Source organism: Chiloscyllium plagiosum, unplaced genomic scaffold (genome assembly GCF_037043375.1).
Source record: "Chiloscyllium plagiosum isolate Xiang-an unplaced genomic scaffold, Cpla_swu_hap1 HiC_scaffold_23, whole genome shotgun sequence".
Taxonomy (NCBI): Eukaryota; Metazoa; Chordata; class Chondrichthyes; order Orectolobiformes; family Hemiscylliidae; genus Chiloscyllium; species Chiloscyllium plagiosum.
Window position 1 is genome coordinate 6,534,113 of NW_028270161.1, and position 14,615 is coordinate 6,548,727.

The 14,615-nt window shown below is 43.5% G+C and overlaps 1 protein-coding gene across 5 annotated transcripts in view; it reads right to left on the minus strand.

Moving 5' to 3' along the window:
• Window positions 1-14,300, minus strand: part of dhtkd1 (dehydrogenase E1 and transketolase domain containing 1) — a 72,593-nt gene extending 58,293 nt beyond the window's left edge. For 4 of the 5 annotated variants that reach the window (XM_043714152.2, XM_043714151.2, XM_043714149.2 and 1 more), the window contains exons 1-3: window positions 13,957-14,300; window positions 8,025-8,180; window positions 750-961 (exon numbers count right to left, since the gene is read on the minus strand). In XM_043714152.2, the coding sequence (XP_043570087.2) occupies window positions 750-961; window positions 8,025-8,180; window positions 13,957-14,128 (540 nt within the window). In that variant the 5' untranslated portion in view covers window positions 14,129-14,300. Of the gene's footprint in view, window positions 1-749; window positions 962-6,199; window positions 6,310-8,024; window positions 8,181-13,956 lie in introns of those variants that run through there. The other variant, XM_087999340.1, reaches the window with a different exon arrangement.
• Window positions 14,301-14,615: the final 315 nt, after the last annotated feature.

A 14,615-nucleotide genomic window follows, 5' to 3' on the forward strand; every position in this document is an offset into this window, starting at 1 on the left:
AGGATGCTTCATGATAATGGCAAAAGATTAGAAAGATTGACTATGGTGCCACTGGGTGCTCTTCAGCTGTTGGACATGCTCCCCCTGTAACTCACATATGCATTACTGTACTTGGCATGGAGACTGGGCGCTCAATCAAAAAATATGGTGGTGTGGAGGAACAGGGTTGAGAAGGAAAGTCCTTTGTTATGTGTGGGAATTGAACTGACACTGTTGGCATCAGTTTGCATTGTAAGCTAGCCATCCAGCTAACTGAGCTAACCGACCCCAATAGGTACATTATAACACTTCAATGTATTCAACCCATTCAACGGCCCATCTTGTGAGCTACAATACTTCTGCAGTCACTGATTCAATCAATCCCACCTTCACTCCCACCTGTTATGTCCAAGCCCCCAGTAAATCCATTCCTTTTCCACCTGTGACTGACCCCATCACCCTCCAAAAAACTATTTCATTTCACTGTACTTGCATGGTTCAGATTAAAGATATCAATTCTTTTGTGGATTTTTACAAGGACAATTTAAAAATTATTTTGAACTAGAAACAAAATGTATTTTATCAATCCCCATTCCCAACTGGAAGCACCAAGGCAAGTGAGGGCAGACTTGAGAAAACACAAACAAATCAACTACACAACGGGCATGGATCACTTCAATCATTCTTTAACCTTGTTCATTTCAATTTGCATTTGTGTAGCAGCCACTCCTTTGGTCCCACTCTCCGTGCAGTTGGAACATAACAGTTACCTGAGATTCCAGCATTAGCTTCACTAAATGTCTCTTCTCTTCCGGGGTTAAAGTTTCGCATTTTGCTTGCTCAAATCGTTGAGCAAACCATTCTCTCTCAGCCATGGTCTCCAGGTGGCCGATCTCAACAGATATGTGCCTGCAGTACGTCTGTTCCAAATAGGCCAATACCTCCTCCAAAGTGGCTTCCTCTTTCCCAAAGTTTAACATTCCTGCAACACCAAGGAAATAGAGTTCCTGAATATTTATTTCTCATCGCAGTTGTACCCATGGCTTTTGCATTATCTAATTCATATGGGAGCACTCTGCCATCACAGAGCATGTAAAATAAAAAATCTGTTGCAAATGTTTTGAGAGATGACCTCAGAGGTAGGGTTTCTTTTTTGATTCTTCAATCATGGGCAAAATTAGCTAAGCCAGCATTTATTATTCATCCCCAATTGCCAGGAGGGCAGTTAAAAGTCTGTGGATCTGGAGTCAAATGTAGGCCAGACCACAATCAGCAAACTGTTTCATGGTCGTGGTTAGGAAAGGTGACCGCCGAGTGGTATTATCATTAGACTATTAACCCAGAAACTCAGTTAATGTTCTGGGGATTCAGGCAGAAGGTGGAATTTGAATTCAACAAAGGATGTGGAATTAAGGATCTCATGACAATCAGTTGCTGGAAGGAAATAGAGATGTACTGCATGGAAACAGACCCTTCCGTCCAACTTGTCCATGCCGACCAGATATCCCGACCCAATCTACTCCTACCTGCCAGCACCCAGCCCATATCCCTCCAAACCCTTCCTATTCATATACCCATCCAAATGCCTCTTAAATGTTACAATTGTACCAGCCTCCACCACTTCCTCTGGCAGCTCATTCCATACACGTACCATCCTCTGCGTGAAAACGTTGCCCCTTAGGACCCTTTTATATCTTTCCCCTCTCACCCTAAACCTATGCCCTCTAGTTCTGGACTCCCCCACTCCAGGGAAAAGACTTTGTTTATTTAACGTATCCATGCCCCTCATGATTTTATAAACCTCTATAAGGTCACCCATCAGCCTCTGACACTACAGGGAAAACAGTCCCAGCCTGTTCACCCTCTCCCTATAGCTCAAATCCTCCAAATCGTGCAACATCCTTGTTAATCTTTTCTGAACCCTTTCAAGTTTCACAACATCTTTCCGATAGGAAGGAGACCAGAATTGCACGCAATATTCCAACAGTGGCCTAACCAATGTCCTGTACAGCCACGACATGACCTCCCAACTCCTGTACTCAATACTCTGACCAATAAAGGAAAGCATACCAAACACCTTCTTCACTATCCTATCTACCTGCGACTCCACTTTCAAGGAGCAATTAACCTGCACTCCAAGGTCTCTTTGTTCAGCAACACTCCCTAGGACCTTAACCATTATGCATTAAAGTCCTGTTCTGATTTGCTTTCCCAAAATGCAGCACCTCTAATTTGGGTGTCATCTGCAAACTTACTAACTGTACCTCTTAAGCTCGCATCCAAATCATTTATATAAATGACAAAAAAGCAGTGGACCCAGCACTGATCCTTGTGGCACTCCACTGGTCACAGGCCTCCAGTCTGAAAAACAACCCTCCAACACCACCCTCTGTCTTCTACCTTTGTGCCAGTTCTGTATCCAAATGGCTACTTCTCCCTGTATTCCATGAGGTTTAACCTTGCTAATCAGTCTCCCATGGGGAACCTTGTCGAACACCTTACTGAAGTTCTCTGCCATTCTTACCTGGTCTGGCCTACAAGTGACTCTAGACCCACAGCAATGTGGTTTATCTTTCAACTGCCCTTTGGGCAATAAATGATGGCCTTGCCAGAGATACCTGCATCCCACGTGTAATTTTTTTTTAAAAAATCATAACACATCTGGAATTATGAGTGTTATGAATTCAAATTCCATAATTTCCAGGGTGGAATTCAAATCCAGGTCCCCAGAACATTACCTGGGTTTTTGCATTAATAGCCTAGCGATAATACCATTTGGTCATTGTCTATCCACAACCCACCATTCCAAATGGAGTCAACTCCTCAGACAGAGGAGTAACAAATGAACAGTTCTTAATAGAGACTATTCTGGTTACAACACACAACACAATACTAGGGTTACAACATACATGATATATTTGGTAATGAGTGAGATTTGCTTCGGTTCTGTAAAGTGTCAGTGAATAATTCCAGGGAGCTGCCAGTTAGCGGTCCTTTCCTTTCTCATAATCTGGTGGAGTTACACTGATCCATTGCTATGGCTGTTATCTTATTTAAAAATAAAAGTGTTAACATATGCCACTTATTTAACCTATGGAATAACACTCACACCAAATAGGACAGATTAGGGCTCCAACCCTTTACAGTTTCCTTTCCATCAGACTACTATCAGTCAAAGGTTTGGGCTGATTTCTGCACACGCGTGGGTTCCTTTTTCATTAGTTTCTGTACAATGAGTATTTTATAGTTTGAATTGATAGAAAAGAAACATATTGTTCTTTAAATTTCCTGCAGTCATTTCCTTCCAAAAACAAAGAATGAAAGGCAAGTTAGAAAGACGGGACAATCCCAAAAGGAAGCAATATTTCATCCTTGCCTGCACTGTGGAAAGCCATGCAGGAATATAACTCTCCTCCTCATTGCAACAGAATGCTTAACAGCCGTTCAAGAAATAGTACCTTTGATATCAAAGGGGGGCTGACAAAGGGGGTAGATTACTCATTCTTGCACTTTTACACAAAAGTTCATGTGTGTGGTTATCAGTTGAGAAAAAGGTTAATGTTGAATGTGCAGTGTTTGACAAAATTGGCCACTCAAGCTCTCACCAAATGAATGATGACCCCCAGGAACACATGATATCGAAGCAGTGTGAGGTGAACCCCACCATCCAATACAATTAGTGTTTCAAAAGTACTTCCCCAATACCATTCCATATGATCACGGCTGAATCTTTATCTCGATGTCCTATTCCCGCTTTCGCCCCAAAATCCTTGATGTCTATAAAAGCTTAAATCATATTCAATTCTCTCTTCGATATTCCTCAGGTAATGAAAGTATAAATCAGGGTTTCAGTAGCAGATGACCTGGAACAGGGCAAGTCACAAAGGTGAAACACATAGTCATGGTGGTGGCACATGTGGTTGGATTTTCATCTCAGGCTCAAGAGAAAGGGATTAAAAAGTGAAATCACCACAGTCCCACTCTCCTCTTAAAGTGAGACAATGGGTGGTGGTTTAATCTGAGAGTCACCACACCTCAGGTGAGGGGAGAGGTTAAGAGGGAGTGTCCTTCATGGTAACCTCAGCCAGTGCAGGAATTGAAACCATGCTGTTGGCATCACAAACCAGCTCTCCAGCCAACTGAGCTAACTGCAGGCTTCAAAATGAGAAAGAGCCTCAATCACATTCACAGAAACCATTGAGGATTCTCTTCCTCAGTTGCAGTTTCTCTCTTCTTTCAGGTAAGATGGGAAGTTCCATCTTCGCCCCTCTCCTGAAGGTGTGCATTTCTTTTTGCACCTGACCTACAGATGTCTGCGTCCTCTGGTGCCTCCCCCAGATGGTAATTACTCAAACATCAGCCTCAACAATTCTGTGATTCTGTGCAGGGATGTGGGGAAAAGACAGGAGATTGGCACCAAGACGTTTCATCCAATGCCAACATAATGTGCTGAATGGCCTCCTTCTGCCCCCTAATAATTCTCTGATCCTGAGTGTCATCAAGCCGCTTGACTGCAGAGTTCTATACAGTGACATTCAAATAACAGCAAAATACCACAGACCCTGCAAATCAGGCTGGAAAGAGGGTTCCAATGGAGAGCCATACTGGATTCAAAACCCTGCTTTATCTCTCCACAGATGTTGCCTGACCTGCTGAGTATCTCCAGCATTTTCTGTTTTTATTTAAATTGTGATCTTGCCCCATGCTGTACATGAAAGGGCATTGATTGGAGTGTTGGTTAGCGATTAGGAGCAGGGATTTTTCTAACCACAGGGTTTACAAATTATAGTGTCCATGCTGGCTGGGCTCAGTTAATGCAACACAGATATAGCATTCACCCTGGGACTTCCTCTGACTGTCTCATTTAAGTACAGAATAAAAGTTGCCAAGAGTTGTGTGGGGTTTGCCATCTCAGTGCTCACAGAATTACTTGTAACTGATGGAACAGATGAGGATCTTGCCTTTTCTGACTGGCTGCTGGGTGCTCATGTGCAATGGTAGCATAGATTATAACATCAATCAATCATCTACAAGATTACATTTTGGAGCACTAGAGCATGGTTACGAGTTAAAGGACTGGCTCAGGCCAATGAGTAACACCATTAGTGCCTGTTACAAAGTCAAAAGCATGTATGTTCACTTTGAAATAGAAAGTGTTTTCTGAATTTTGAAGTAAACTTAAAGTGCAGGCTCAGCTGCCTGAATGGAAAGGCAGGGACACAGGCTGTTCGAAAATAGATACATGTAATGTGTGTGTGTGTGCCGGTATGTGTGTGTCTGAATGTTTGAGCCTGTATGTGTGTGCCTGTGTGTGTCTGTCTGTATGTTTGTGCCTGTGCCTGTGTGTGTGTGGCCATAGTCTTACCAGACCATAGAGGCTGCTCTCCCATTAGAGAGAGAGAAGCGACTAGTGGTGATTTAATCTGCGGGCCCCAGACCACAGGCGAGGGAAAGAGCTTGAGAAGGAGAGTCTTTCATTGGCTGTTAAATGGATACCTGAGTTTTGCTTGTGGTTTTGACAACAATTTGAATTTAACCAATTAGTATAAATTATGCTCAGGTTACTAAAACCCAATCAAGTTTGAATTTATTATTTTGACAACATCGGATCAAAAACAGGGAACAATGTTGGGGAAGAATAAAAAGCGCAGGCATTTTGAAAATTAGTCAGAGCAACTGCCACAAACAGCAGAGTAACTGCTGAACAGCCAGAGAGCGAACTGCCCATTTAAAATCTTGCTCTCGAAGAAATTAGAAGACACTCTCTATCAAATGTAAAACATACGTGCAGTAAAAAGGAAAGATGATGATCCAGGGAGATCAGCAAAGGGAAGAGAGAGGACAGAGAGTGTGTGGACTTGAGATTAAGTTAATTCAATGTTTAATAAGTGTGTTTTTGGAACTGCATTTTTATAGAGTTGGGGTCAGATAGTAAGTAGATGAGAAAAAAGGGACTTCGATTTATGAATAGTTTTTGTTTAGCGTTCACTAGCCCAGTTAGGAAAATAAATTGTTATTTTTCTTTAAATAGTAGAAATTTGGAGTTCTCTATCACTTACTCATATTTTAACAGATTACGAGATAAGGCAAAATTTTCTGGGTGTTTGGTTTTAATTAACAGAGGGGTTCGACTGCCATGTCATAACATTGAAACACGGTATTGTGTAATAAGAAAATTCTGCTATTAGGCCAAGAAAGGGACAGGTTCTCAAATACTTGCCTTGGATCATTGCTCAGCAGTAGGATTGGTTCATGTGTATCAGTTTAGGGTGGTTTGCCCTTTAGCTGACCTCTACTCTATTCTCCCATCAGCAATTGAGGATAGTGAAGCTGAGAACGGGTATAAATTGAACAAGAACATAACAGAAAATGAGAAAAGGCCATTCAGTTTATCAAACAATCTCCTCAGTTTAGGATCCAAGTAATATCAATGACATCAAAACCTTATCTATAAATTATCCCAAATGTCTACTGCTCTTTACATCAAGTACATTTATTCCCCTCTCCCCCAAAATTGGAGAAAAATTTAATGCCAATTTAAACATCATGTCCTAAAGTAATACTTGGAGTTAATTTTGTCTGTATCATACACACTTAAAAGGTGTTCTCAATAACTTCATTATCATCTTTCCGGACTGCACAGTTTAAGTTATTCAAATCCTAAAACATTCAATGGAGCGAAGTCTGAGGTGATACATTTTGACAGAAAGAACATGGAGATATGTTATTAAAATGAAGGGTGATACCCAAAAAGGTGCGTAGGAGCAGAGAAACCCAGGTGTATATGTGCATATGTCAGTAAAGGAGGCAAGGACAGATAAAGCAAGCAATTAATAAAAACATACTGAATCCTGGGCTTTATTAATAGTGACATTGAGCTAGAAACAAGGACGTTGCTTAGCCAGCGGGAATGAAAAAGGGGTTATGCTGAATTTGGAAAGGTTACCAGTTAGACCTCAGCTGAAATATTGTACACAGTTCTGAGCCACACATTAGGAAGGATCTGAGGTGGCACGGTGGCTCAGTGGTTAGCACTGCTGCCTCACAGCGCCAGGGAGCTGGGTTCAATTCCTGCCTTGGGTGACTGTCTGTGTGGAGTTTACACATCCTCCCTGTGGGTTTCCTCCCACAATCCAAAGATGTGCAGAGTAGGTGAATTGGCCATGCTAAATTGCCTGTAGTGTTCGATGCATTAGTCAGGTGTAAATATAGGGTAGAGAATGGGTCTGGGTGGGTTGCTCTTTGGAGGGTCGGTGTGGACTTGCTGGGCTGCAGGGTCTGTTTCCATACTGTCGGTAACCTAACCTGAATGTGTTGGAGAGAGTGCAGCAGTGGTTTGAGAATGATTTCAGGGACGGAGAGACTGTGACTGTTTTCCTTGGAGAGGTGGGGGAATTGACAGAAGTTTTCAAAATCATAACAGGGATGGACAGACTAGTTAGGGAGAAACTGTTCCTTTTTGTAAAATACATCGAGAAGGAGAAGGGCCCAAATATAAGATAATGCGCAAAAGAAGCAAATCTGATGCAAGAACTGTTCACACACCAAGTAATTAGGGTCTGGAATGCAAAGCCTGGTGGCGGGGAGGAGGCAGGTTCAATTGAAGGGCATTCAATGGTTATTTAAATGGAAATACCGTACTCAGGGTAATGGGGAAAAGGGCAGGACAACAGATCATAAGGCAGCCAGTATAGACATGATGGGCCGAATGCCTCCTTCTATACCAGAACAATTCTGTGATTCTGTGCAAACTTTAGAATTCTCTCATTTTTCTTTGAGTGACGCACTCTGCAACTGCTCCATAACCTTTTGAAATGCGCAATTCAGCAATTGTACGGTGTCCAATCCCATACACGTTTTACAAGAATTATGGAATACAGATGTCCTGTAAAGTACTCCATTCACCACCAACTGTTGTGTCCTGTTTCAGGGGAGATACATAAAAGATCATGCTTCTGTAATCTCTCCTGTGTCCAGTCAGAAAGACAGAATGAGTAATGCTTAATTCTAATTTCATAAAACAAACAAGAAGTCCCTTTATTTACCTTTTGTGCAGAACAGGTCATGACCCTGAAGTGCTTCAGTTAAAACCTGGATCTCAGGAATCATCTCAATCACACCTTGACTCAAGGGGTCGATTTTAGCTGCTTTGTGGCCATGTTCTCGATATGCTGTCACCAGTCGTTCTAAACCATGGTCAACTACAGAATGAAAGAAATCACACTAATCACTCACTAGAAAAGGGTGGAAATTTCAGACTATAGCAAAAACAAATTTTATAATTATAGTTTTTTTTACAAAAATCAATGCATCAGACTCAGAGACTTATATCTAATGGTCATATGTAGATTTTCTAAAATACTGCTACATGGCTCCATCTGTAATTACAATGCTGAGTCTCACTGAGCACTTTAAGTTTTCTGATCACAAACTTTTGACATTGTTACTGTGAAGTTCAATGCAGGCCTGAGGAAGAAAATAACTCCACAGAGGCCAATGTCCCATCACTAAGTCACCCTTTATTAACACTGTTCCAGCTCCCTCACAGCCAGCTCTCAGAGTGTATTGAACCTCTGACACTTCTATTTACATCTGTCAGCCAGGGCTACCATAGAATAGAATCCCGACAATGTGAAAGCAGGCCATTCAGCCCATCAAGTCCACACCCTGACCCTCCAAAGATCATTCCACCTAGACCTAACCTGTCCCTGTAACCCTGCATATCCCATGGCCAATCCACCTAACCCGCACATCTTTAGACTGTGGGAAGAAACCGGAGCACTAGAAGGAAACCCACGCGGACACGGGGAGAACATAGAGTTGATAGCCAGAGACTATTTCCCAGGGCAGAAATGACTAACACGAGGGGTCATAGTTTTAAGCTGGTTGGAGAAAAGTATAGAGGGGATGTCAGAGGCGGGTTCTTTACACAGAGAGTTGTGAGAGCATGGAATGCGTTGCCAGCAGCAGTTGTGGAGGCAGGGTCATTGGGGACATTTAAGAGACTCCTGGACATGCATATGGTCACAGAAATTTGAGGGTGCATACATGAGGATCAGTGGTCGGCACAACATCGTGGGCTGAAGGGCCTGTTCCTCCAATTCAGACTCGTGTACCGGACCATAGCCAGCCTCTTGTGCCTTGAAAGAAATTCATCCTCTTCTTCAGGTGGTAAAGGTTCGAGGCTGCAACATTTGTCATATCCATCTCGGACTCGAGATTTCTTCAATGCTAAATAGAGAGGGAGAACCCATGGGTTCGGACAGCCTTTCTGGCTGTTCTGAGGGGCCGTGTATGATTTACTCCTGAGCCGTTTGCACATTTTGTGAACAAATCAGTATTTGTTCACAAGTCAACTTTAGGAAATACTCAAATTCCCTGCTGGTAAATGAATGCCCGTTGTCTGTGATCAAGACTTCCAGGAGCTTGTATATTGCAAATGATGCTCGCAGCTTTTCTATTGTCATCTCTGTGTTTGACAAATGGATTGTATGCACGTCCAACCACCTCAACTGGGCATCTCCAATGATGAAGAATGTTGAGCCAATGGATGGGCCAGCATTACTGATGTGCAATCGAGTCCAGGTATTACCTGGCCATTGTCACGAATGTAGGGGAACTGCTGACGGTCATTTTTGTCCTTGTTGGCACTCTGGGTGCTGCCCACCAACGTGGCTATGCCAACATCCAATCCGTGCCGCCACTGAAATAACTCCACAAAGGCTGGTATCCTGTCACCAGTGCACAGTCAATGCCACTGACCCCGCTAGCTCAGAGCTGGTTCCCAGAGTGAGCAGAACCCATGACACTTCTGTGTTTATTTATTTTATTGAATAATACAGTTTACAAAACAATTAACATTAACAGCTGTATACAGAGAAACAGCAATTTACAAAGGAGAGGAATGGCAAAGCCAGGCTCCAAACCCTATTGTTCATCTGTCAGCCAGCACTCCCTGATTAGACCAGATTAACAGCCCCAATCAGGGAACTCATATTCTATAAGATCCACCTGACTGACCTTGTTACAAACACAACAAGGACCAGCACCTCCTCTTTCTACTCAACATTTGGTGATCATTTGGCTCTCATATTGACTTCAACAACTTAACCACAGCATGCATTTTGTCTCCAACAGTAGGGAATGAAGCAGTGTTTCTGTGAACCTGTGTTACCATAAGGCTCTGGATTACTAACAACTTAAGAACTAGGAACTAGGAGCAGGAGTAGGCCGTCTGACCCTTCAAGTCTGCTCCGCCATTCAATAAGATCATGGCTGATCTTTTTGTGGACTCAGCTCCACTCACCCACCCACTCAGCAATAAGAAACAGTAGCATTACTACAATGCTGACCTCCCTCTACTTCATTGTGGGGAAAACTGGAGAGAGGTTGAATGGCCTATTCATACACCTATTCACACACCTATTCACTTCCTCACAGCACTGTGGGTGTCCCTATTACCAATGGAACCCATTAGTACAACAAATCTGATGTAAAAAAAGGCAAACCTCAAAGTCATGACCCTTGGTTGCATCAGAGGTCAGAGGTTGAAGAGGATCAACAAAGATCTGTATGTGATTAAAAGTGGTCCTCCCAACAGCATGGTGCATCTTTGGGTTGAGAAGGCCTTGTCTAGAGTCATAGTCATAGAGATGTACAGCGTGGAAACAGACCCTTCAGTCCAACCCATCCATGCTGACCTGATAGCCTAACCAATCTAGTCCCATTTGCCAGCACTTGGCCCATATCCCTCTAAACCCTTCCTATTCATATACCCATCCAGTGGCCTGTTAAGTGTAATAATTGTACCAGCATCCACCATTTCCTCTGGCAGCTCATTCCATACACACACCAGGTGTAGAGACAGTGCCGCAGGATGTTCTGGTAAGATACAGAAGCTCTCAGAGAGTCCTGGTCGACCCTTACAGTGCTCAGGTTACCTGCTAATTTAGTGCATTGTTATTTGTGGGATTTTGACTGTATGGGCACTGACTGCGGTGTCTCTCATTACAATTACATTACATTACAATAGCGCCTGCATTTCAACAACACTTCGTTTAGCTGTAAAGAGCATTGTGATGATTAATGGTCATGAAAGGTGGCAAATAATTCTAAGTCCTTTCTCACTTTACAATGTCAAAGCCAAACAGAGAAAAGTTCATTTTTTAAAAAAAAGCTTCCTCTTTCGGACCTTCAGTGCTAGTTGGCTCTTATGGAGAAACACAAGTCTATTTTTGACTCACTTCAGGGCTCCCTGTAGTCTTCTGCAAGTGATTTCACAGCATACATTGGCAATATTCCTGGAACAAATTTTCGATTTCTCTCATTCTGTTCTTTTTTAAGAAGTCATTTCCTCAATATTGTTTTTCCTCCTCAAACTGCGGACAGTACAACTGACCACATGAAATGTGGGCTCAATAGTGATTTTTATGCATGACCCTGAGATAAAAAGATAAAGTGCCATAGTTCCAGTGGAAGACTAGGCTGCTGTCTCAATAGAGAGAGAATACTGGGTAGTGAGTTTAACCTGAGAGTCACCACATCTCAGGCAAGGGGAAAGGTTAAAGAGGCAAGAACTTCATAGAAACATCAGTCAGATCAGGGATTGAATCTATACTGTTAGCCTCAAACTGCATCATGAACCAACCATACAGCCAAATGAGCTAACTGATCCTTGGCCCTGAGTTGTGGGGTCATCTCAACACATCTAGTCATGCCCTTGTAGATGAAGCAACAGATAAGAAAATAGAAAATGAAATGATTTCTCTCCTCCCCAATACAGAGAAGATCAGTGTAATACTAACACAAAAGAAAAATATAGAATATAGGACCTTTCATTGGGGGGGGGGGGGGGGGGGGGGTCCTGACTTGAAATGTCGATACACCTGCTTCTCTGATGCTGCCTGAGCTGCTGCGCTTTTTCCAGCTCCGCACTTTATTGACTCTGACTTTCCAGTCCTTACTCTCTCCCTCTGCCTCTTCCACCCTTCCAGTCTGTGAGTTCCAGATTCCCACCACTTTCTGGGTGAAAACAGTTTTCCACATGTCCCCTAGAAACCTCCTGCCCCTTACTTTAAATCAATGCCCCAGTTACCGATCCCTCCACCAAGGGGAAATATATCTTTTTGTCTACCCTATCATGCCCCTCCATGTTATATATCTGAAATCATGCCTCCTGATAAAGGACACCAAGCCCAGTCTGTCCAGTCTCTCTTCATAACTGAAACCCTCCAGCCCAGGCAATATCCTGGTAAATCTCCTCTGCACCTTCTCCAGTATAATCACATCCCTCCTATAATGTGGATTCCAGAACTGTGCACAATATTCTAGCTGTGGCCTAACCAACGTTTGATACAGTTCCAACATCAGCTCCCCATTCTTCAACTCTCTGCCTGGGCTAATAAAGGCAAGTATCCCATACACCTTCTTTACCACTTTATCTAGCTGTCCTGATACCTTAAGAGTCAGGTATTTACATTCAGATCATGGTCCCTTGGATCCTCAAGTGGTTCCCAGGGTCATACTGTTCAACATTTATTCCCTTGTCTTGCTAGTGCTGCTGGGCATGACATGGACAATGGAGCAAGTAAATCCAGTTTGACAGAATGAAGGCACTAAGCTTTCAAAGGATGGTAGAACTCACAATAAACTTTATTAAAGCTTTGAGGAGACTGTTTTGTGTGCCATGGGGTATGGATAATTCCAGTCAATGCACAATAGGCATAGAAATTCCCTTTATCCCATTGTATCAAAGCTTGGGGAAGTGGACTAATGTATTTTTGACAGTATAGACTTGACAGACTGAAGGGCCTCTCTGTACTGTATGATTCTATGCATTAAAGTAGCAAATAAAAAAACTAATGTGTTATAAACCAGGGATACAATTGGAGTCCCAATGTCTTGCACCTCTTCCTATATAATTGTACAGTAAAAGGTAAAGTCACCATAGTCCTAACAGACCTTAGGGCTGTTCTCTCATTAGACAGAGATGACTGGTGATGGTTTAACCTGAGGGTCACCTTGCCTCAGGTGAGGGAGAAGGTTGAGGGAGACTCCCACATGGAAACCTGCGGCAGTGTGGGAATTGAACCCACGCGTTTCTCTGCATCAGCTGTCCAGCCAGCTGAGCTAACCTTCCCTGATTATTTACAATGTTACTTACAGAATCTGTAAGTGTAAACACCTTGTGATCATACTCTCATCACCTCAAAAAAAAACTAGATGTTATATTAATGTCAGACATCATTTACTCTGGTGGGCAGCACCTAAGATGCCAAGATACAATGTAGTAGACCGGCAGGAGGCCTGTATAACCCTTCAAGACTTCTTGAGAAGGGTTACACCAGAAATGTTGGCTTCTCCACCTCCTGATGCTGCCTGGCTTGCTGTGTTCTTCCAACCTGCTGCCTAATAACTCTGGATTCCAGCATCTGCAGGTTTTTTTGTCTCTATCCAATGTGCAACGTAGATCAGTGAATGTCATCTGCCAGGCATTGATGAGACCAGTTTAATCCCTATCTTGTTGCACTCTGAAAAGGGACACGTAGAAGCAGGAAGCTGACAAAAACAAACTCAGGCAGAGCGACCGTGGGGGGTGCATGGCCCCTTCCCAGTGCAGACCCCAGCGGGTATAAACCTCTCCAACAGGCAGCTGTGCATTTTCAAGTTCAAAGGCAGGGAGCTGGCCGCCGGGGGACTGCTCGAGAGGCTCCTGTTTAGTGTTTTGGCTGTTCAGACAAATTCCAAGAGGCAGCCATTTGCTATGCAAAGACACAGCTTCCACAAACTCCGGCGAGGTGGCAAATGAAACTGAAAGGAGACTGAGCTGTCATACTTACTTACAGAAGTTAACAATTAGTCTTACCTGCTGTTTCACTATTGCTTGCCCTCTATCATTGCCTTGACAGCCCCTTTCCCACCCCCACAATCAGAGAACAAATCTTATCATATCAGTTTTAGAATTGCACTCCGACTGACCTTGGACTGGGGCTTCCTGTCTGGATACCTTGAGCCCACTGTCATTGTTCCTGGCTGGTTTGTAACCATAGACTCCCCTCTCGCTGCGGTACAGGCGCCTGAGGTTGAAGAGCCAGGCCAGTTGCCTGTTCCTCACACAGCCTCTCATTGCATTCAGCGCAGGAACCGACATCGCTTCACTCCCTCGGGCTGGGGGAGAGCCAGCTGCTCTGCTCTCTCGCCTCCCTCGGTTTAAAGGCCACAATCCGACACGGCCATGTGCAGCAAAGGGATTGAGGAGGAGGTCACGGCGCAGAAACCACCTCCAAACTGTGACAGGTTCCTGCTGATGGGAATGCTGGCAAATAAAAACAAACCCAGACCCAATAGCTCCGACTGGGCACGCTGCTCCCGGATCTGCAGACAGGTTCTGTCCCAGTGAGTCAAGGATTTTTTTTTTGTTTTGACATACAGCACTGAAACAGACCATTCAGTTAAACATAACCCTAAACCAAACTAGTCCCACCCGCCTGCTCCTTGCCTATATCTCTCCAAACCTTTCCTGAACTTATCCAAAGGGTTGTAATTGTACCCACACCCTCAGGGAATTCATTCCACACCCTCTGTGTAAAACATTTGCCCCTCGTGACTTTTTAAAATCTCTCTCCTCTCATCACCTT